This window comes from Astyanax mexicanus, chromosome 23 (genome assembly GCF_023375975.1).
Source record: "Astyanax mexicanus isolate ESR-SI-001 chromosome 23, AstMex3_surface, whole genome shotgun sequence".
Lineage (NCBI taxonomy): Eukaryota > Metazoa > Chordata > Actinopteri > Characiformes > Acestrorhamphidae > Astyanax > Astyanax mexicanus.
Window position 1 is genome coordinate 32,416,272 of NC_064430.1, and position 24,557 is coordinate 32,440,828.

The 24,557-nt window shown below is 37.2% G+C and overlaps 2 protein-coding genes across 5 annotated transcripts in view; one reads left to right on the plus strand and one right to left on the minus strand.

Annotated features, from left to right (window-relative positions):
* Positions 1-21,138, minus strand: tubgcp4 (tubulin, gamma complex associated protein 4). 3 transcript variants are annotated; one of them, XM_049471396.1, is made up of 18 exons: positions 21,114-21,138; positions 16,944-17,072; positions 16,224-16,346; positions 16,090-16,143; positions 15,939-15,995; positions 15,763-15,842; positions 14,210-14,411; positions 13,239-13,404; positions 12,046-12,170; positions 11,915-11,965; positions 11,716-11,821; positions 11,521-11,628; positions 7,947-8,091; positions 7,259-7,436; positions 6,113-6,247; positions 5,911-6,027; positions 4,690-4,829; positions 1-141 (listed from the first exon to the last, which is right to left on the minus strand). In XM_049471396.1, the coding sequence occupies exons 2-18, from the start codon at positions 17,007-17,009 to the stop codon at positions 129-131; spliced, it is 1,866 nt and encodes a 621-aa protein (XP_049327353.1). In that variant the 5' UTR covers positions 17,010-17,072; positions 21,114-21,138; the 3' UTR covers positions 1-128. The 3 variants fall into 3 exon arrangements, with proteins under 3 accessions (XP_049327353.1, XP_022520854.2, XP_049327352.1); XM_022665133.2 differs by lacking the exon at positions 21,114-21,138 and adding an exon at positions 20,219-20,408; XM_049471395.1 differs by lacking the exons at positions 1-141; positions 4,690-4,829; positions 21,114-21,138 and adding exons at positions 4,839-5,194; positions 20,219-20,408.
* Positions 21,042-24,557, plus strand: part of LOC111191138 (CDKN2A interacting protein) — a 7,566-nt gene continuing 4,050 nt past the window's right edge. The window contains exons 1-3 of one of the 2 annotated variants that reach the window (XM_022665134.2): positions 21,042-21,150; positions 23,073-23,313; positions 23,977-24,104. In XM_022665134.2, the coding sequence (XP_022520855.2) occupies positions 23,075-23,313; positions 23,977-24,104 (367 nt within the window). In that variant the 5' untranslated portion in view covers positions 21,042-21,150; positions 23,073-23,074. Of the gene's footprint in view, positions 21,151-21,196; positions 21,342-23,072; positions 23,314-23,976; positions 24,105-24,557 lie in introns of those variants that run through there. The other variant, XM_022665135.2, reaches the window with a different exon arrangement.

Here is a 24,557-nt window from a genome sequence, read left to right on the forward strand (position 1 = left end):
TTTACAACAGTAATACAGCACAGATTTATTTACAGCATGAAGCAGTAAACTCCACAGTACAGTTTAGTTTAAGTGCTCAGATAAATCATATACAGGGTGCTTGGTTGGGAGATTCCACCAGGATCAGTTTAAGGTCCGAAACTGTAAAGATGGGGACAAAAAAAAGAAAATGTTTCTGTGATGAAGGGAAACTTTAAGGACTAGTCCACATGCACACACACACACACACACACACACAGGTATTCAAACATGTTTCCCTTCGTCTGCTCAGAAATGCAGTCAGCAGTGCAGGTGAGAGCAGTCGGGGCAGTATACCTCAATAACTATGGCTGCACAATACTGGGGGAAAACTGATATTCTGTTGAGTTACAAAATATATATATATATATATATATATATATATATATATATAAAATATACAGGGACTTATTACAGTTCTTTTAAAAGTTAATGAGCCAGCATGTCCTACTACTACAGTGGCCCTGAAGTGCAAAACAAATTAACATGTCAAATAAAAAAATAAAAAAATTTTAGTCAGGCTGCTTCACGATGAGAGAGTGGAGTTATGGACACTAAACTATGTTTTGTGGCACGTATTTTAGCAGCAGCAGTAAATACATAAACTATCCCTGTCCTGTTGCTACTGCCCCCGCCGCGGGTTCAGCTAATGCCCCATGGTCATCAGCCACTGCCCCGCGGAGTTTAGCCACTGCCCTGGCCATCAGCCACTGCACCGCAGTGCTCAGCTACAATACAGTACAGGAGTGGCTGAACCCCGCGGGTTTGTAAAAGTGTTTCAGTGCTGGTAAATTTTTTATTTAAGTTTTGTAAATGTGTTTTCTGACATGTTAATTTGTTTTGCACTTCAGTGCCACCGTATAATACCCTCTGATGGGGTATTAGTTTTAGTGTAGTAAAATAAATTAGTGTAGTAAAATAAATGACGCTGGGCAGATACAGTATAATCTGCCTCTGGTAGAAACGTCATGGAAAATGTAAAAGTGGGATAATTGATCCGTTTGTATCAAAAAAACAACTTGCACATGCACATGCCCCACTGCACCTCAGCTCATAAGCACCCCTGTAAATAAACACACCCAGCAAAGACAAAACCAGCAGTAGCTATCTGATGATACCTAAGCATCAGCATTTCTTCAAGTTTTAACTTTAATCAAATTGGATTTCCTCTTCAGATCATGACTGTGTCTGATGTTGCATTTGACTACACAGTACACAGACTACACAGTGGTTTAAATGTATAAATTCAAGTTTAAACTACAGATTAAATCTTAACATAAGTTGTACTTCTTTGTATTTAAATTAGAACAGGGGTGGATGATCCCCGTCCTGCAGAGGGAACAGATTCTGCTTTGTAAACATGTGTTTTGTTTACATTTACAACTCATGCTTTGGTTTAAGCAATCATATTTTTTGCACTATAAAGTGCACTTAAAATCTTTACATCTTCCCAAAGATAGATTGAAGTGCTTCTTATAATCCGGTGCTCCTTATGTATGAATTCTATCAGTCAGGTATGAAGGAGCAGTAAAGTCACTCTGCTGAAGTACAGAGTTATACAGGAGCTTCAGTTTAGTTCTCCAGCAGTATTAGCGTTAGCTGCTGAGTTTTGTTTACTTAGGTGCCCCCAGTGGTGAGACCTGGGGGGTATTCCAGAAAGCAGGTTAAGTGACAAAACCGGGTAAGTAAACTCAGAGTTAACGGAAACTCAGAGTTTTCCGTTCCAGAAACCGAGCTTCGAGAGAACCTGAGTCAGTTACTATAGCAACTTACGCTCTGGGGCCAGTTGTTCAAAAAATGTAATCCGGATCAAAATTATCCAGATTTGGTAATCACATTTTTTGCTATCCAGGATCAGGTGATCTGTCTTACTTTTAAGCCAGTTTTTCAAAGCAATTTTGGATTGGATCAACCTCATCCAGAAACACAGTTTTCAGGATTACCTAATCCGGATTACTAGCCATGTAAAAGAACCAACAGGGGTTGATGACTCCTTTTCTTGCAGTAACAAGATACTGCTTATTGCAAAACAATACGAGCAATTGAGCGCTCTGCAGAGACGCTTTGCATGACTTAACTATTTGCGAGTCGAACCACAGGGAGCATGCAACATAACACTTGCATGTATTGTCCTGCACAACGTTGCTACCAGACGCAATGTCCCTCTCTGTGATGTTTATGATGCACCTGAGCCTGTTGAAGAACCAGAACAAACTCTGGTGTTCTTTTCAATTGTTCGAAATTATTTTTGACAGCTTCATATCTGATGAATGTTTCCTTGACATTAATATACAGTGATGAATGACAGTGACGTAGATGAAAAAATGAATATATTATTTTTGTTTGTTATTGAAATCTTTTGGGGGGTTTATTTCATGGGGTCAAGATTGTTTTTATTTTTACTTTACTACAGTAAAAGGCTTAATTGGAAGCCTATGTCTACTTTATCACTGTAACGGTTAAACAGGTCAAGTGCAAAATAGAAATAAAAGTATATACACTAAATTGTACAAATACATTTTTTTTTACTTTAAAACTTTGATTTTAAAGTTTTACTACATTTTCTTCCTGAAATCCTACCCCTTGTTGGGATCAGGGTAATCCTGTTTTTTTGGATCAAAGTTATCCAAATCCTACTGGAAAGTTTTGAACAACAGAAACTGAAGGTTTGATCCATTTACAAACTAGGATTGGATTACATGATCTGATCCGATTTCAGATTGCTTCTTTCCCTTTTGAACAACCCGTTTTCCAGATTTGATCCAATCCGATAACCAAAATCCGATCAGATTACCTTTGAACAACCGGCCCCTGAAGCTAACCTGCTCGCTGGCAGGTTAACTTACTCCGAACTCAGGGTTACGCCCACTTTTCTAATGCAAACGGATCCAGTTGATATTAAAGCGCAAATTATTCGCAGAGCTCTCCGTCCTGAAGGAGTAATTAGACCCAGATTAGACGTGTTTTTTAGTTTCTCCTCAAACGTTACCGTTTTTCCTCACAGTCAATGTTATACCTAAACAATATTTTAAAGCCACACATTTAAAATATCCCACATCGTGGATCAATCTTTTAAAGTATGCCTAACTTTAAAACAGTTGTTGTCCAGTTTTGTGGTGTTCCTGGGCATAAACCTTTAATGAACATTAAAGAGGAATTCCACAGAATTGCAGGGTTGTCTTTATAACAAAGATTACAAAATTATCAGACAAATGGGAAGTGGAAGATAAGTACCTCTGCAAAATTATATTTATAAAATTAATAAATAAATAAATAATACATTTATTATTATAATTATATTATGAAAATAATATTTTAGGATTTCCAAGAGTCATTGGATGCATGGATGGAACCCACGTTCCAATTAAAGCACCTGCCTTAAATGAAGGGGATTATGTAAACAAAATCCTTCCACAGCATTAATATACAATACTGATAAAATAAAAATGTTTAAATAATAATAACAACTAAACAATTACATTAAACAACAATTAAAATATTTTCCATGTTTTTTGACTAAGTGCATTGTTGTGAGTTTTTAATTTTTATGTTAACTCACGCATTGACTCTGTCACTATTTTTGCCCAAACTGACTCCCTTTGCTTTGCTGCTTTTATGCCTGAATATGATTTCACACTATGATTTAATACTTTGCATACGCAGATATTAATATTTCCTGCTCAATGGGGGTGAAATATGATGCCTTGTTCTTTCCCTCATTCATTTTCATGGTCAATCCCTGTTTCAGCGCTCCGTTGAGAATGCCTGTTTGTAGGTAGCCGTGAACGCGCTTCAGCTGAGTTTAACCTAATCAGTGTTGAGTAACCTAACTCTGATCAGCTGCTGTGGAACTGAAAACTCGGAGTATGACGCGGTGAGGTGAGTCAACTCGGAGTTCAGGGTTAGGTTTGGAGTTTGTTGAACCAGCTTTCTGGAATACCCCCCTGCTGAATTAGAAGGGAAACAGGGCATCACCCTTGTTCTCTACTAGTGTTGCTTAAAATGCACCTTATGTATGGACCAGAAAATAGACATTCATTGATAGGAGCACCGGACTATAAGACGCACTAATACTCCATAAAATACAATAACTCAAAGTTGTATTAATAAATAATGGATAGAAATATATAACTTGTATGTACAGAGCAACAAATCACTAAAGTTCTTAAATTAATTTAATAAAAACCTGATGTGAAACACTGAGAACTCAAACTCTAGTTAAGAGTTAACATAAATAATAAAAAAATAAAACGATCTTAGTGCTGATATATTTTACAGTGTATAACAACACAGAAAAATGAGTTTACTGTATAAGGCAGGCACTACAGTGTCCAAAAACATCTTTACTTAATCACAACCTCCACCGCCACTGATTCAGCCTCACAGTGCGCTCGGGCACATCAGTATCACTACGGGAGTGCTGAGGGGAGAGAGCGCCACCTACTGTACCCACCCAGAGACAAGCAGCATGACCTGGATTCAAATTTGTCATTCTAGAGCCAAAGATTCAGCGTCTCATTTTGTCGAGCCACTCAAAGTTTTATATACAGAACCCTAAAATAGTGCACTACATAGTGAACAGGCCAGTTTAACACAGCTATATAAAAAGCTCTGTTAAAAAGATACCTGTGTTTGTGTGGACAAGACAAAAAATTCATTAGCCACATTTACCTTCCCAGAGTGCCTCCAGACTGCGTGTAGTATTTATTATAATCCAGTCGCAGCAGCAGCTGAGCCAGATCTGAGTTGATCTGATGGTTCCGAACACTAGACAGGATCTTAAAGAGCAGGAAAGACTGGCGACTAAAACCCTGCAAATGTAGGACATGGAAGAATGTTACTCTGTGGGTCTGGAATCCATGTGTGATAAATGATGATCTCACGCTCCCTGAATCACTCTTTTACAATTCCAGCACCATGAATCCTGATATTGTTATCTTGGAATATGTTCGTGTTCATCAGGGAAGAAAAAATCCATTGATGGAATAACCTGGTCTATATTCAGTATATTCAGGTAGAGTCAGCTGACCTCATTCTTTCAGCACATACTGTTGCTGAACCTAAACCTGCAGAACAACTGCAGCATCAACCAACCCCACATCCTTTACTTACTTACATCCAGGTGGAGACTTTTGTCTTGGCCAGGCAGTGCATTAGAAACTTCTGACAATTTATACTGCAAAAACACCCAGTAGAAAAATAATGAAACGTTTGGTTTTGAAGAATGGTTTTGTGATGTACAGTCAACAGAGATAACTCTTGCTCTTCCTTTCCTGGGCTGTCCTGATGAGAGCCAGTTTCATCATAATGTTGTCTTGATGGTCTCTGTTACTGTACTTGAGGATACTTTCTAAGTTTCAAATGTTTCAGTAACTGACCTTTATTTCTTAGTCATTTTTTCTTACCTTAGTTGAGCTTCTCATAATCTGGATTAGAACATTATTAAAATATTCACTATTCACTGTATACCTGTAACTCTACCTCTTCACTACTTTACTTTAACTGATGCTCTCAAACCTTAACATTAAGAGGCAAAAAATATAAGTATAAGTAATTAACTCTTGATGAGTTCAGCACAGCTGTTAACTGAAAGCCTGAATTCCAGGAGACTCTAACTCATAAAACTGACTGAGAAAATGCCAACGCAAGAGGTGTAGTCTTTGAAGAAAGTATAAAACATATTGTGGTTTACTAACTAATTACATATGTTCATCTTCATAGTTTGGATCACTTGATTAAGGTGTGAATAGTACTAGTACTGTATTTAATTCTTAAGGAAGTAAGATCATCCTGATTCATCACAAAACCTCAAATTACTGAAAAATACACTTAATATATTCATGGAAATGTATAAAGATGTATAGAGTGTAGAACACAACAGAAGAGGCTAACCTTCACCATTATGTCCAGCTGTGCTGCTCCTCTCTCATCCAGTGGTGCCAAATTCTGACTCACCAGTGAACAAAAGTTGTGACACAGATCCAAAATCTCATTTAAACAGTGAAAAACCTGCAAAAATATAGATGTTTTTATTTACATTTAGGAAAAAAAACTTAACTACATACTAAAGGGGTCTGTACTGTCTGATACTCACTGGTTTGAGGAGGATGAAGGACTGGGCCAGGAGATTACTGAGGAAATGGTCGTGAGCCAGACGAATGCTCTCGAAGTCTCGTGTAGAGTTGATCTGCTGTAGAAGCTGTGAAAACTGCGACTCCAACACGTCCACCTGAACAGAGTGCAGATTGTGAAAATGGTGAGTAAGGGAGGGCACCAATCCAACAAACATTCACACACTAGTAGTGGTGTAACGAAGCCACGTGACACGCTGCAGGTGATGGAGAAATGTGAGGATGTGTATCATGGGAACAGAGGATTCTCCATTTAGTTTATTATTATTATCCCGCCTCAGGCAGTTGCACTTAAACACCAGAAGTGGAAATCCCTTCAGTGCAGACCGGAGGAGCAGTAGGTGTGAGAAAAGGGCGGAAGATTCGTCAATCATTTTAGACTGAAGCCAAGCTGCTCTTTGACGTCAGTCCCTTCTTATTAAGCCAATCAGCAGTGAGAGTTAACAATCTCTTAAAGGGATGTTACGCGGCGGAGTTACGACCCACATACCGACACACTCCAAACTCCAACTGTGACTGGAGGATAACTTAATTAAGTGTAATTGGGGGGGTCAAGTCTTAGGGATTTTAGAGGGCCTATGTTTCAATAAATATGTCCATATTTGACAGCGCATATCAATGAAGTATTGCAAAAAAAAAAAAAAAAAAAATAAGTTATATCGCAATATACTGCAATATTTTTCCACCTAAACCTTACAAGCCAAAAGTAATGACAGAATTCTAATAGGTATGTACTGAAAAGTAAGAATTGAATTTGAAATGCAGTCAAGTTAAAGTAAAATTTACATAAATGGAAATATTTCATAAAGATACATGATAAACTATATTTCCTTTAGTACTCTTCACCACAGCTTAGCTCAGACACCTTCACTACAGCTCGTTTAAAAAACAAGTCAATAATTAAGAAATTAAACAGCACAGTAGATTATTGAGGCTTAAAACTATACTTATAAAATAACAGGTAGTACGTCCTCCAATATTTCTGAATAGATCGTGAAGAGGCTTAAAAAAGGCATTACATTATAAAAAAAAAAAAAAAAAAAATCATGAATCAAATGTCTTAAGTCTTGTGCAGCGTCACACTGTGTGCTAGACTTGTAGTGTGATACCTGTAGGTAATACTGCAGGTTGTCTACCAGGAAGGCCATGTGGTTGCGCAGTCTCCATTTGACTGCATCTGTCTGGTTTGACTTTAAGTGCTTCCGCTGCATCTGCAGAGCCCAGCAGTGCTGCAGCTCAGACTGCACCCGGCGTACACTCAGCAGGTAACGAAACACCACGTTGTACCTATGAGAGGAAAAGAAACAGAGCAAAGCACAGGATCAGCTCTTACCCAATATAAACTCCTGGTGTTTCTGTTCTTAAACTAACCTCTCATGCTGACAGTAATCAGATTACTCATGTCGATTGTTAAATAAATATAATGTGTAAGAATTATTATCGCTTTTTGTATTTTTTTTGTACGTATCAAAAAAAGTACTGTTTGGGTATTAGTACCAATATTAAACATTTTTAAACGATACTCAGCCCTACTCAGCCCTGTGGACATCTAACCTGTATCTGAACAATACAGAGAGACGGCTATAACTAAACAGCTTATATAATTTAAACAACATATACAAAATACAATTCAATAATACAGATGAACAAGAATGAGCCTGGAGTCAGAATGAGGAGCAGCACATCAGCTGCAGATGATTAGCACACGGTTAGAGGGGATTCTGGAGGAGCCTGTCCTCAGTTCATCTGAAGAGCGTTCTGGGGCCTGCAGAAAGAAGGAAGTGGGAGGAGACTTACTTTTCCAGCACAGCCGGAGTGAAGAGAATGTGCAGGGGCCACTGCACCTTGTAGGCCAACCCCAGCGCCGCCCAGCCAGTGGACGGGGCCTCTCGAGGAGACGACTCCTGAGGAGGTGTGGTGCCCTCACGACTGCCAGACGCCTCTGTAAGCACAGGCAGTCAGTGAGCACTGAGCACTGCCCTATGTTCTACAGAGAAACAGACTCCAGCTGGAGGTAAGAGGTTTGGTGATTTAAGAGCATCTACAGTTCTGAATACACGGCATTAAGCTGCTGGCTGGGTACCACCTGGTGTGTGTGTATTCACATTAGAAATACTGTAAAATAAAAAAGGTAATTTGATGCATATAGAAATATAACATGCACTATGTGTAAGAATGTTTGTGGACTCCTCTAATGAATGCATTCAGATACTTTAAGCTGCAGCTATAGCTAACAGAGATGTACAACAGAACTAGAACTCTCTGGAGAAGATATACCTTAACTGTGTCTAATATCAGCACAGGCTAGAAAAGTGGGTCTTAAACTGGTTTAGTTGAGGCTCTTTATTGGATGGTAAGTGGCACTGTGCCCCCAACCAACCCCGGGTACAACGCACGGCAAGGCAAGTTTATTTATTCAGCACCTTTCATAAAGGTCTTTACAAATTAGAAAATACAGAGAAGAGTTCAATTAGAAACATGTAAAAGAACAACAAAAAATGGAAAAAGAAAATTAAATAAAACTAAAGCATGAAAAAAACATCATTCAAACATGAAGGAAAAAAATTAAAAAATGAATTGAAATAAAAGTGCTGTTACAGAATAAAAGTAGGCGGAGCTGCAGTGTTTTAAGCTGGGCTGAAACCTGATCAAACATTAAGGTTTTCAGTCTGGATTTAAAAGTGTCTAGTGCTCTTCTAACCCTCTCTGTTTAGTTTTTAGATAGGAGTCCATTACAGTAATCAATCCTACTAGAAATAAAGGCGTGGATGAGTTTCTCCAGAAATGATAAAGATGAGCTTTAGCCAGAAAATGTCTGATATATATATTTTTTAATCAACACAAAATCATCTCTACTCATCAGACAGCCAAACTGGATAATGATAAAAGGATATGACAAGAAATCATCACAGTTATAGTTACATCATGAAGCACCAAATAATCAGATAACATTTATGTTATGTAAGAAGGAAAAATAAGAATTTAAAGGCAGTTCTGGCTGTGGCCAGTAAGTGGCGCTGTGCACCTGTCTGTGGACTCCAAAACACATCAAATAAGATTTTTATTTAGTTAACAAAAGAACAGTAGTATATTTCTATAATGATGAGCTACTTGAACAATGTATTTCCATTATAATAATTATAATAAGCCTTTTTAATATTTATATTAAACCTTTAATATTAATCTTTAATTGGCTGTGCTAATAATGGGGATATACTTAATGAAAATATATACTATAGTAAACGTTTTTTTTTATAAGAAAACTTTTAATGAAATGTGTTAAAATTTCTTCTACTGAAGGTATAACATATTTTTTTTACTTTTACATGTAATTAAATAAGGACAACCAAGCAAAGATAAAACGATCATTATTGTAATTGTTTATGTCCTGTACAGATTTTACATGTATTGGTGTTGTTTGAATGACCACAGGCTGTTGAAGCTGTTAAACATAACGTATATTTTAAACACATTCAAATTTAATATTCCTAAAAAAAAATATTCTGAAAGTTCAAAAAAGAAACATAAAATTCCTGCATGTGCATCAACTTTATTAATCAAACTCACCCCAAGGATAACGAGAGGGTTATAACATATAATGAAGATTTACTACCTTACAGAAAGAGCTAAAATTCTTAAATGATTTTATAAATATACAATGTTCCCTTCTCTTATTACTATTAATTTACTTTTTTATTCATATTTATTTATTGATTAATTTATTTATAGAGACTACACAACTGAATATATTATGTGACTGATAAGGACAGTGATCAAATTTAATGTGTTTTAATATGTTTAATCTGGCAGCTCACACAAAAATACATACATTGTATTAGAAAAGCGGAAAATACAACATATATCGAGTATATTTTATATATTAAGTGTACCGTATTTTTTGCACAAATCCTTACATTTTCCCAAAAATCATTAGCGCACCTTATATATGAAACAGTTGTAAGGAGCAGTAAAGCCACTCCGCTGAAGTGCAGCTTTATACAGCAGTTTCAGTGAAGTTTCTCCAGTACTGAGGCTGGAGCAGTATTAGCATTAGCCGCTAACCGCACTAAGTGCTAGCTCTTTTGGCGTTCAGAGGTGAGTATATCAGACTGTAGTCTGCGTGTTTCCCATTTTAAAAACAAGCTACGTGGGACGAAGTGTTAACTCAGCTACCCACCACCACCATCCAGCAGTGAGATCTGCTGAATTGGAAGCAAAACATGGCGACACCCCTGTTCCTTACTAGTGCTGCATAATGCGCCTTATAATGCAGTGCAATTTATAGTTCCACAAATATGGTAAATTTGTATAATTTTAATTGCATATTAGTGGTGAATTATTTCAAAATAAGAGAACTTTTGTTCAAAACTGGCACAACTTTTCATCAGAAAAATTCGACCATCAGAAAAATTTGACCTTTTCTGACGCAACAGGCCACCCAACTCCTGGTACAAGCAGTCGTCATCACACGCCTCGACTACTGCAATGCCCTGCTAACTGGCCTCCCGGCCTGCGTAGTAAAACCACTCCACATGATCCAGAATGCAGCAGCACGTCTGGTCTTCAACCAGCCAAAACGGGCACATGTCACCCCGCTGCTCATTGAGCTCTATTGGCTACCAGTTGATGCTCGCATCAAATTCAAAGCTCTTACAATCGCCTACAAGGTGATACAGAACAGCTCCTTCCTACCTGCACTCACTCCTGAAGGCTTACCCTACCTCCCGGCCGCTGCGCTCCTCCAATGAACGTCGCCTCGCTTTGCCAAACATTCACACAAAGCAATCCAGACTGTTCTCATACAGAGTTCCCCAATGGTGGAACAAACTACCTTCCACTACCAGATCAGGAGAATCTCTCACTATCTTTAAGAGACTCCTGAAGACAGAGCTTTTCAAAGAGCACTTACTCTCTTAACACCTCTAACTAACTACCTTCTACTACCAGATCAGGAGAATCTCTCACTATCTTTAATAAACTCCTGAAGACTGAGCTCTTCAAAGAGCACTTACTCTCCTAACACCTCTAACACACTACCTACTTCTAACCTCATTTCCTTCTTCCCCTCCTTCACTTCTCTATCCTAATATTTCCCTCTGACCTTGACCTCATTTAAGCCCTATCTAAAGATGTTTTTACTTTAACTTCTATTACTTTTGTACTTCATTATTGTAAGTTGATTTAGACAAAAGCGTCTGCCAAATGTAATGTAATGTAATGTAAACAATTCGGCACAATTTCAATACAAGGAAATTTATGGAGAAGTTCATAAACATCAGATTCTCCTAAAAATGAAATGTGAACATTTGAAGGAGCTGTTCCTAAATCAGCACAAAATAAAATGAATTTGGTTAGAATTGGGAGAGAATACCTTTGTTTTCTTTCCCCTGATAATCGATGGTGAGGTGAAGGAGGGGTAGAAGGTTGTCATCATCGAGCAGGACTTTGTGGGCAGCCTGCTGAAACGCCACGTTAACATCTGTATAAAAAAAACAAAAAAACCTTCTGAACCTTTCTTCATTTCTTCTCTAATTCTTGAGAACATAGAGAACAATCAGGTATTTACCATGTTCTGTCACAGCCGAGGGCGGAGTTTTAAGCATATGCTGGGCAAGGTCAATGAAGACCTGGTATAGTTCACCACGTCCCAACAAATAAAAGTCTTTTATGATCTATGAAGGTCAGAAACACAACGTTACACAATATAAAACAAAAGTGTACGATACAATACATCCACAAAGCCTGTAATACTTCCACTCGTTTACCTTCAGCTGTCCCAGAAGATCCGATTCCTCCACCATCAGAGTCCAGAGATGCTGATGGAGGAGAAGTGAAGCAGGTCAGTTTATGATAAAAGGAGGAAGTGAGAATTAAATCACTGAAGCTCATAACCGACCTCAGCGACTGTGCTCCGAATGCCATCGATCACATTCTCGAAGTCCACCAGGCTGAAGAGAGGCTGCTGTTTGAGTCTGTGGAGCTCCGCAGCGAACGTGTCCTCCTGGTGCTTCAGTATAGATCCTGCAGAGGACATGCCAAAACAGGACATGAAACAGGCAGTTAAAGACTTTAGTTTTATTTAAAATAACAGCATTATCCATCCTGATATTAATATCTCATTGGTTTTAACTTTAATACTGTTTAATACTGTTTGTCTTAACTATACATTAATTGTATCACACTAGGTCTGTTGCAATAATTACACTATTGACCTAATGTATGATAAATTAACACATTGTCTATAATTAGTTTGCTCTCCATGTTACTTGTGGTCTTCACTGCTGTACAGTTTTACTGTAGTATTTTACACTGTTTGATTCATTTAAACTGGCTTTCTTTGCATTATTTAAGATCTTGTCTTTTTTTGATTTTCTGCAAATAAATGCTCTAAATGACAATATGTGTATTTGTGAATTGAGAGAAATATCAGTAGTTAAAACAACAATGTTTATTTAACTCTATTTCTTAATTTGTTGTTAATGTCGCTGCTAACAGTGGTGTTAAAGTGTTAAAGCCTCCTTCATGATTTATTATTCTTTCTGCACGTTTATCACTCTTAACCCTTTCAGATCAACAAACTAATTTAAATACTAGTCGAAGACAACACAAGTAAATACAAAATGCATTTTTTAAATAAAGGTTTTTATTATTAAGGGAGAAAAAAAGCCAAACCTACATGACCCTGTGTGAAAAATAGTTTGTCCCCCCAGTTAAAACATAACTTTACTGTACGACACCTGAGTTCAGTTTCACTAGCCACACTTCTATTATCTGCCTAATCCAGTTAGAGGTGGTTGCAGCAGCATCATCAACTTCCACCAGCTAGTCTTTTGAGAGGATCCAAACCAGGAGCTTCCAGACCAGTCAGGAGAATGAATCACTACTCCAGCGCTCCGGGACCTCAGCACTCCAAACTCCTCCTTTATACAACAGCTATTTATCCTATTCCAGAAAGTGAGTGCAGCTAGTGAGGGTGTAGACCGGCTGGTAAATAGAGCGATTTGTCCTGTGGCCAGTAAACAGTAATTGGAGAGAATTTGCAGGTAGAAGATCTGATCATGTGTTTTATTCTTAATATCAGACTCTCACCAGCTCTGGATGGACTCTGGTTGTGGTTCTCAAACATCTGGACCGACTCTCCAACAAAGAGGATTTTTTCAGCCACTCTGACAGGAATGTAGGAGGGAAGCATCTCAACGCGCAGGGAGAACTGCTGCAGTGACGGAGCGAGCATGTTCTCCTCCTCTATCAGCCTCTGCAGAGCAGAAAAACAAAACAATTAATCAATAAGGCACTGAATTCAAATTCAAATTCAAAAATTCAAAGATTAAGCTTATTTTTGCTTTAGCACAAGATCAGCAAACATAAAAAAATGCATTTTATTACTTTATAGCACATTAATTTAGGCAAATGACATCACAAAACAACTCATTTCTAAATTGACACTAATTAAGACATTATTAATCATTGGCAATGTTTTACTAATATCTCAATTCAATAGTTGAAACACTACTTTTAACATTTTAACAATGTTTATTACTGTAATAATTATTGTTATTTGTGATCCTTCTTGTAAACTATTACCAAATATTTAAATATTCCTATTAATAAAGTCAAATCAGCAAACAGTAAAAAGTAAATTTCTGACAGTTCATTTAATTTGAATAATGTTTCAGAGCAGGGTTTTAACAGGAGTCATGCATTTACGCTGCTGATAATAATCTCAGTGGTGAATGCAGGGCTTAATGCTGATGCTGAACTGCCCCGGAGCTACGAGAGGATCTCGCTCTTTAATCTGACCCCAAGTTGAAAAGCTGAAATAACCTTTATTTCTGCAGAATCTGAACTTATTTCAGATAACTGCAGCCTTCAGAGCATCTGCGGTCACTCTGGCCAGCGATGAGCACAACTCCAGCCAGGCTGAAGGAATGAGGATTCTGCTCGGGGGAGACGCTCAGGCTGAGGTTATGCTGAATGTGAGCGTTTTCATTATAAAACAGCTCAGGAAGTGACAGTTCTGTATATGGGAACTGAAGCAGAGCGTGTGATTGGCTCCTCACCAAGTCCTGCAGCTCTCTGAGCTGTTTCCCGCTCAGACCCCCGATGCCCAGGTCCTCCTCCTCCTCCTCCTGCACTGCTGCAGCTCCTCCTGCGCTGGGACCCTGCTTCACGAAGAACTCCTCGCTCTGGTCCAGCAGCAGCCCGTGCAGCATCCACGCAGCCAGCTGCTTATACATCACCCCATGACACACCGCCAGAATCCTGTTCAAAAAAAGTTACATTTTATTTCTTAAATTTAGAATAATTTCCACTTTAATTCTGGAAGGAGCAACTATTGATTATTCTGCTAGTCAATTAATCTGTGGTTTATTTATTCTGTAAGTCAGCGACCATTTCTGCCACATGCCTTATCTCTGCTTTCTGTAGACACAGATCAAACAAATATCAAACTCAAGTTTCAAGTGAACATAATGTGCAAAAAAAGCTCTGAAAAAAAAATAAGTTGCTTTGATTTTACCAAATTGAAAACCTCTGGAATATAATCAAGAGGAAGATGGATGATCACAAACCATCAAACCACCAAACTGAACTGCTTGAATTTTTACACCAGGAGTAAAGCAGCATAAAGTTATCCAAAAGCAGTGTGTAAGACTGGTGGAGGAGAACATGATGCCGAGATGCATGAAAACTGTGATTAGAAAGCAGGGTTATTCCTCCAAATATTAATTTTCTAAACTCTTAAAACTTTATGAATATGAATTTGTTATTTGGCATTATTTGAGGACTGAAAGCTCTGAATTTTTTCTTTCTAAATGACATTTTATTTTATTATTATAAATATTTTATTTATTATATTTTACTCAAATATAGATCTATGAATAGCAAACTCAGAGAAACTGATTCAGAAACTGAGGTGGTTTCCAGAGCTGTAGAACTCTGCAGTCTCCTCTCCAGCACTGAGTTGCAGAACAGTCATTAAGGCTATGTAGAAATCACAGATAGTGTGCTGGTTATGGCTTTACATAGCAAAACAATGTAAACGAAGGGATAAATAGAGGCTACACTACTCTATGTAGTGCACTGAGGTTATGTTATATGTAGTTATTGTAGATTATGTTGACTAATTGCTGCAAGCATAATGCTTGTATACATTACTTCTAGTAATTAAAATATTTAAATCAGTAAATCAGTATGTCCTCAGGAAAATTTATTCCAGATCATATTTTTTGTAAAAATAACATTTGTTCTTTAATAGAAAAACAGAACTGAGTAACAAAATATTTATACTTTATCTAAACATTTTTAAAGTTAGAAGAGAAAAAAAAACAATTAAGAAGAATTTGGCCATGTTCCCAAAACAGATAAAAATGGTGCATATGCAAATTCCACCAAAGCTCAGACTAAGCAGAGTTAACTGAGTAGCTTTAAATAAATTAAATATGTATCAGATATCAGTGTTCCATATTGAAAATATCAGAATCAATGTGTTTTTGAAAAATTTGCGAAGAAGACTCGAGCTACGTTTACCTGCTGAGTGAACGTAGGAATATTTGGGAAGCTCTGTCTGGTATAGAAGCATGCAAGCATTTTCAAAAATTACATTCATGCTCACTTTTCTAAGGCCATCCGAACGGGTGGTAGTCCTCCACAGCTGTGCTTGTAAACAGTCTCTAGAATCTGGCAACCGTGAATCTGTTCAGGAGAGAAAACAGAGGATGTTTTTTATATTTTTGTCATGTTAATCACTTACTGATCCACCAAACTGCTAAAGCACTTCTGAGTTCTCACCTTCTGAGATCTGATAGTCTCCACAACAACCATCACGGACGGGAAGAGCAGCTGGAACTAAGGAGCAGGAAGAACAAAGAGACAGTCTGTTATCAAATCTGTATAAATCAGTTGAATTAATCTGAGCTGCTTCAGACTGAAGGCTGATTACCTGCTCCAGCATGTAGTTCACATGTGAAATAGAGAGATGTGGATCACCGAGGAACTGCAACACAGAGATTAAGAGATTTAACATGAAACCTGAAAGTAAAACTCGTATCAGAGGACAATCACTAATGTCCAAACCTCTTGCTCCAGGTCCAGGAGTGCTTGTCGGTAGGGCTGCAGTATGGAATGCAGGCCGGTGCAGAAGGCCCGCAGGTAGATCCCATAAAGACCAGTCTGGCTCGGCTGGTTCGAGTAGTGCTCCTGAGAGACCAATACAGAGTGCAGGACAGTGCTGAGAGGTTAATCAAACTGCTTTAATGTGATTTTTAAAATGGGATAATGGAGATTACATACTCTTATGTGGCAGTGATTTTCATATTTCACACTTTTCCTTTATAGGTTATTTTTGCACCATGTGCAAATATTTTTTGAGTTTTTTTTTTATATTTAATACTTAAAAAAAAAAACTTTGGTTTTTATTTTGAGTTCATTATAATTATAAAATAAACAAAATTTGCATTTTCCATAGCTCTACATAGATCTGTTTTTATCTACAAATTAAACAATGAGTAAGTAGGGTTGAGCAATATGGTAATAATATTATAAACACTTATAAACACAATATTTAGTTCAATCATTTTTGACATGCAGACAAAATGCATCAGACTTCCTGCACAGCTTTTAATAAAAAATGTGCTCATCCAGTTATTCAACAGTACAGCATTTATTACATTACATACAGTGGTCTTTAAGGACTGAAGATAACCACAATATACTCAGATATGTTAAAGATATAGAATAATATTGATCACAATTTAATAAAATGCTCTCATATTGTTCAGTCTTAATAATGCACACCTGCTGGTGGACATGGCCTGTGTGTTGCTCTATAAACTCTGTGAAACGCATGTAGTCGGTGCCCATTTTACACAGCCGGTTCAGGACACTGGTTTCACTGGGATGGAGAAACGGCAGGTCCTGTGACACCTGCAACAAGCAAATCAGAGTTACTGACAGTCCATAGATACCATAATTATACATATACAGTCTATTTTTCACACTGTATGTCCTACACACGTGGACCAAATTGAAGGTACCCCTTGGTTAATGAAAGAAAAACCCACAATGCTCACAGAAATACCTTCAATCTGAAAAAAGTAATAATAAATAAAAATACTATAAAAACGAAGGAATGAAAATTCGACATTTGACGGTTCAACTAAATTATTGATGGTACCCCTGAAAATAATGTGACCACAGGGACAAGTTAAATCAAAGGTGTGTCCACTAATTAGCATCACAGGTGTCTTACAATATTGTAATCAGTCAGTGGGCCTATATACAGGGCTACAGGTAGTCACTGCGCTGTTTGACGACATGAGCTGTCTCAGGAGATTAGAAGGAAAAGTAAAAACAAGCATGTTAAAGGTAAAGGGTTTAAGACCATCTCCAAGCAGCTAGAAGTTCCAGTGACTACAGTTACTTATATTATTCAGAAATTTAAGATCCATGGGACTGTAGCCAACCTCCCTGGACATGGCGGCAGGAGGATAATTGATGACAACTGATGACAGATAATACGAATGGTAATAAAAGAGTCAAGAAAAAACAGTAAAGAGATTAAAGGTGAACTTTAAGCTCAGGAAACAGTCAGTGTCAGATCGGGAAACAACCAAGGAGACGTCATTGCTGAAAACAAAACATAAAAAAAGCCAGACTGGAATTTGCCACACTACATGTTGACAAGCCAAAAAGCTTCTAGGGGAATGTCATATGGACTGAAAAATGGAAGACAGACAGAATACAGACAGAAAAATGTAGCATATGAAGAAAAGAACACTGTCCCTACTGTGAAACATGGTGGAGGCTGCTTTACTGCATCTGGCACAGGGTGCCTTGAATCTGTGCAGGGTACAATGAAATCTTAAGACTATTAAAGGATTCTAGAGAGAAATGTGTTGCTCAGAAAGCTTGGTCTCAGTCGCAGGTCATGGGCCTTGCAACCAGATATTAGCCCAAAACACAGCTTAAAAACACCAAAGAATGGCTAAGAGGAAAACATTCGACTATTCTGAAGTGGCTTTCTATTAACCCTGACCTAAACTGAGCATCTTTGAAAGAAGCTGAAACAGGCTGTCTAGAAAAAACACCCTTCAAACCTGAGAAAACTGAAGCAGTTTGTTCATGAAATACCTGCTGAGAGGTGCAGAAGTCTTAGGAATCAATTGATTGCAGTGATTGCCTTAAATGGTTGTGCAAGCAAATATTAAGTTAAAGGTATTATAATTTCTGTCCAGCCTGTTTTATGAGCTTATTTGTTTTTAAATAAATCTGTTGAAGCATGGTTGCAAACAATGTCTGACCTTCGTTTGTTCATTTTCATAACATTTTAATTATTATTACTTCTATCAGATTCAAATTTTCTGTGACCATTGTGTGTTTTTCTTTTATTAACTGAGGGTACCAACAATTTTGTCCATGTCTGTACATATGGAGAGCAAACAGCCATGCTTCTTTATCTTAGGAGCTACAATTTAAACTTTGTAAGAAAACACTTCGTTTTCTATCACAGGCGATGATAGTGACTCACGGCACACCATCTTAATGAAGCAGAGGAGTGTACTCAGTGTCAGACTCCTGCTCAACAGACAGACTGGGTCAGTCACCCACAGGTATGGATGATCAGGGGCGGATTTGGAAGTTCTGGGGCCACAAGCAATGTTTTTTTTCCGGGGGCCCTGATCAAATGGATTCTTTTGTATAGCAAAATGCAATATTGACTCTGACGACCTAGCTGTCTCTGGTGCCTCATCCTCACCAGACGATTCTTTTCTTGCTGCTGTGAAAAAAATTGGTGAGCTTTGTTAAGCTTTCTGTGCTGGACTTCCTTTGCTTAATTTTCTTTCTTTTTTTGGGCACCAATGGGATAAGACCAATTTATGGTTGTGCCGAAGCTACCTTAGTCTACCTCGCCTAGCTAAACTTGCATGTACAAAAAATATATATATATTTTTTTCGTTTTTGCTTTGCGTGTTGGTAAAATCCACCCGTGTTAAGTATATGCACCTATGGGTACATGCACATGATTAATATACATTTTGTTACATGTATATTAGCACACCTAGTAACTTTATTCCAAATACAGTGTCATCTGCAACTTCCACTTTTGCTGTATGGATTATTTATTGGCTGATTGATTTACTGCACTGTTCTACCAAAGTTTTATATATCTATACTTCCTGTGTGTTTATGACTGTACAATGTGTTGTTTAAGCTACTGGATGCCCTAATTTCCTTTGGGATCAATTTAATGATCTATCTTTCTACACATATATTACTAAAATGACTAATACTGTAGTGTTTTGAGAAACACCGCCAAACATAAATCCAAAAGATGTAGTAATGTGAATGTAAGTGAATGAATAGTACCAACACACTACTGAACTTAATGCAGGATTTAACACAGTACTGAAACTTAGTACTGGAACTATTATGCACTCGTTTTACTTTCTGAGCCTTTAGCTTTATACCTCTATAGTTGCATTACTGTTATATGGGTTCTGTTTACAACAGTACGATAATTCCCTCTTTAATCCCCCATCACTGTTGCACTATTGTCTCTTGTCTCACGTATGTCTATATATGTGACCTTGTTATATTGTGCATTTAGTATCTCTCATTCTTTTATGATTCATATTTGTATATGAATATATTTGCTTTACTTGTTGTAACTTTGGGAAGGAGAGTATGTACCTGTACATATGCAGTATTGACAATAAAACTACTTGACTTGACTTTAAGTGCAGTGTATAGAAGAAGTCAGTGTGGCCTGGTCTGTGCACTATAAACAGCAGACAACAGTGCAACAATTACTGTTATTACCAATATTTCATAGTTTTTAGTGATTATATCTGAATAACTAGTTGAATATGATCAATAATTATATTCAGTATGATGAATGAATGAGATGATCGATCTCTTCTACACTAAGGGTTTCCACACAGCTGTGAATTAGGACACAAATATCACACTGGACTAAATTAATATTTATCTACAGCAGCTTACTATAGAGTAATATTTAATAACACAGAGTACTGGTTAACGGGTAAGTTATCTCATGCACATCTCGTTACCTGTAATCCATTCCTCTTATTCCATGTAAAAACAGTGCCGGGATATCCACTTAAAGCGAGCAGAAGCTCGTGGATCATGGTTACAGGTGATTATTAATATTTACAGTAATAACCGGTTACTCCACTGCATCCATTAACTTAAACCAGCGCGAGCTAAAGCAGCTAACACCAACACCGCCAAAACAGCCTCCCGGCGCCGGGAAATGTAGTCCTTCTGCCCAACGCAGCTAGGGAAATGTAGTCATTTAGCTCATCATAACTAGGGAATTGTAGTATTTTAGCTCAACGTAGCTAGGAGTTCGTCCCTTTTTGCTTTTGCAAAAACACATATTTAATAATAACCCGTTTTTAATGTTAGATCAAAGCAGGTTATGCTGCGTTTGAGCAGTGCTGCAAATAGGAAAGAACTATTAGTAAAAAAAATGAAATTGCACTGGAACAACGAGTTGTATTTACAAGTGGGAAGCTCGAAATTAGATTTTTTTTAATTCTTATTTTATTCTTATTATTCTTATATGTTGTGCAGAAATAATTAATTTTACGACAGTACAACACTTACATAGAAATAAAAACTCGAAAGGCTTCCTCATTTTCTTTACAGATTTTTTTTTTTTGGCAGAAATGCAATCTATATTTAAAAGAATACATTTTTGCAAAATATCTTAGGATCTATTCTATTTTGTATGTTTTTTTTATTTAAAATGGTCAAATATGCATTAAATATGAGGTCAAAGTTATAATTAGAATTCATAAAAGATAAACATTTAAAACATTAAAAACAAAGTTTTTTATAAATACGGGAAATGTAGTCCTTTGGCTCAAGCGAAACATGGGAAATGTAGTCCTGTAGCTCCAGGTTTCCTTAATATTGTTTTGGCTGGTACTTAATCCTCACCTGTTATGTGGACTCGACGAAAAGAGGCTCTCTAAAGGTTCTGGTTTTACCTTCTGCTTTTCCGGACTCGGATAACCTACTGCTGCTGGTTTTACTCTCAGCTCAGCGCTGTATATAATATAGTAATCACAGGCGCCTCTAATCACACACACTGGCGAACAGATAGCCTAGCCTGCCGCTGCTAACGCGCTGTACTGAGAATAAAGGGGACCAGCAGCTGCTGATGTGGTATTATGGGCTGTAATTAATATATGTGTATAGTTTACTGTATTTATCTGTCTGGGCGCTTATTTAGCTTCGCTGTGTTTTTACAGTTTTTACAGCTGGACAGATGGAGGCAGATGGTTAAAGATGGTTAAAGCGGTTTAAACTGTAGGGAACTCAGTTAGCTAACTAAAATAAACTAATCTATCTGTCTGTAATCTGGACCTGAATAACTGTGTGTGGGGGGGGGGGGGGAGTGGGGGGGAGACAGTCATATAGGTAACGTTATTAATCACAGCTGGTTTAATGGGAGCAACAGGAAGCTGAGCTTCATGTTTACAGATTACTTTACCCGGCTGTTCTGTCAGCAGTGCTGAGTGAATTACACGGACAGTTTTACCTGGATATTACAGATAATGTACAGATACACTGCAGAAACAGATTCCAGTATCTTTGTTTATTATAGCTTTAATGTCTTCGCATTTTTAAAACATGACTTTTCTTTTAAATAAGTTAAAAATGGATCTACAGTAAATCCAGTTCTTGCTGAACTTTCTTTTACCCCTTGTGTTAACATGACTGAGTCAATATATCAGCTTTGTTTAAACTGTGTTTTTATCAGTATTCACATCCCAATGTATGAATATTTGCCTGTTAACTATTCTTTACAAGAGACGAGATGGATTATCTTATATTATTTTATTAATGACATAATTTGTCTCTAAAACTGTCAATAGTATTGTTTATCTCAATAATTATCTCAAACAATTGATCATCCAAAATATATCAGATTAGAGGTGTGCTGTATTGCATTGAACAAAATAATATCGCCAACATTTTTGAATATCGTGAACTATATAAGACCCTGAAATATGGTGCCATATCACCCACCCATAAATATCACATCAGGGTACTAGTTTATTACTATTTTTAAGACAGAAAATATCACACTGTTCTCATTTTCAATTGTATATATACTAGACAAAGATTACATCTGTCCAGTATCATTTATTTTACTTTAATCCTGGATATATGGAGATATATGGAGTGTATTATTAGTATCATCACATTCTGGATCATTGATTTCTGTTACAAACCTGATAAAATTTGTGTATTATTTAATATCTCAGTTAGGGGTGTTCTATGTAATATCATATGCAATAATAAAATGTTATTTTCTTTTTGTTGCAGTAATGTATTTTTGAATTTTTATTTTAATATCAATGTTTTGTCATATCGGCAAAAGTATCGTTATAGCAAAAATACCAACAGGTCAAAACACAGTTTAGAACTAATTGATGGAATGATTGGTGTTTTCCTTTATGCTTCATTCGTTTTTTTTATGTTATGATTAGTGGTGTTACACGATTAAAAAAAATATTCTGTTTAAGCATGATGAATTTCGCCTTTTCTTTTTTTAAAGACTATTTTTTAAATAGTTAATTAAATGTAAACAAAAGAAGCATTTATAGATTTGCAAAATAAAATTATACTTATGTAAGTGGTGTTATTAAAAACAAAATCTGTATTGATCAAAACAGTAATTAATTATAAGAATTAATTGCTGGTAGCTCTATATTCCACATGTAACAACCTGGAAAGAGGAAATGGGCTTTTGAGAAAGAGAGAAGGACTGGCTGTGTTTGTGTGTATATAGTTGTGGGTGTGAGAGAAAGAGTAGATAAAAAAAATAATAATAATAAGTTGACAGTCATTTTGTGCTTTAACTAAAGTATTCTTTACCCACTTTTTTAGGGATGGCAGAAGGGAATGGAGATGTTTCTGAGTTCCTTAGTCAAAACCCGCACCTGGCACAATGGGTGGAGTCTTTAAAAGAGCACAATGAGACCAGTAAGCAGTGGCTCGCCAGGCGTGAATTTGTCCTTCGCAACTTGGAGACGTTTCCAAACCTCCAGCCGGGCACCATGAGCCCTAGCCTCGATAAACTCCTCTCTCTGTCCAAGGTTTGGGCCAACTCTGTGTTCCTAGGCTGTCGGTAAGCATTCTGTCCTTGTATGCAATCTTTATAGAAACACAAAGGGAGGGGGTTAATGAACTCACTCATACAGTTTACACTCAACTTGGTCTCCATAAGGGACAAAACACAACAGATTACATATTTACTCACTAAATACCAGAACATTTTGTATGTAAATGTCTTCTAGACAATTTGAGGTAATTTATAATCCCTCATTCAGCTGTTTCTATCATTTTGAAATGATGAAGAAAGGTAGGATTAGCAGCTGTACCTACAAGAAGCAGAAATAGATAACATGGCACAGATAGCAGATCACAGGGATCACGATTCAATACATCACAATATATTGCCGCACTCTAAACAAAGTGACATTGTGATTAAATGATTAGATTAAATCAAATATAAGGAAAAAATCATATAGAATGAAAACATTGTTATTATAAAATAAAACATGAATAAGAATAGTTAATTTTTCATTCAATCAGATCCGGTTTAAATTAACTACTGTGTGACACCAAACTTTACACCTAAACCACTTATTAATATTCAAGTCTGTGTTTTTGAAAGTAATCGCAAACAATATAGTGTGAAATGGTATTGATATTTTCTTACACCCTTATTATCTGCTAAAGTGCATTAGCTACACAGTGCTGTTGTTTTAAACATGTGCTTTTGTTGTAGATACCCCCAGCCTGTGGTGAACAAGGTGAATGAGATGGCAGAGGGGATCACTGTGAACGAAGCTGATGTTTGTGTTCACAAGACGAGAGGTGAAATCGTAGGGAAGGGGAAAAGACCTTTAACTTCAGGTGAGACAGACAGTGTGGCCTGTATACAGTCATGGGACCGCACTGTGCAAACTAATCGTAAAAAGGGGACGGCTTAAGGATGCCTACACCTTTATACCGTATTTTTTGGACCATAAGGCGCATTGGATCATAAGGCACACTAAGCGACCCTAGTAGGGATGCCTACATCAAAGTGAGCAAGGGTGCATGTTTCCCTTCTAATGGGGAAGCTGGGGAAGCGCAGTTAACAAAACCGCCTTAAAAAAAAAAATAAGAAAAATGTTACCCTGAATACCTTATATTTGGGTGAGTAAAGTGCTTTTGTTCATTTGCAGTAAGCTTAGATTTCCAATATTTTGTGTAAGGATGAGTTTTCAGTGAAGATTCTCCAGCACTAAGGCTGAGTGCAGCAGCATTAGCATTGGCAGCTAACCGCAGCGCTAGAACCCTGAGTGTTCCGGTAACCCATGATGC

Bases quoted from the DNA above. Each gene is read 5' to 3' on its own strand.
- tubgcp4 (XM_022665133.2), bottom strand. From the start codon at position 20,296: ATGATCCACGAGCTTCTGCTCGCTTTAAGTGGATATCCCGGCACTGTT. The intron at 14,412-15,762 runs GTGAGCATGAAT...TTTTTTGAACAG, and splicing joins GTTCGGATGGCCTTAGAAAA to GATTCTGGCGGTGTGTCATG. The intron at 6,028-6,112 runs GTGAGTATCAGA...ATATTTTTGCAG, and splicing joins CCTTCATCCTCCTCAAACCA to GTTTTTCACTGTTTAAATGA.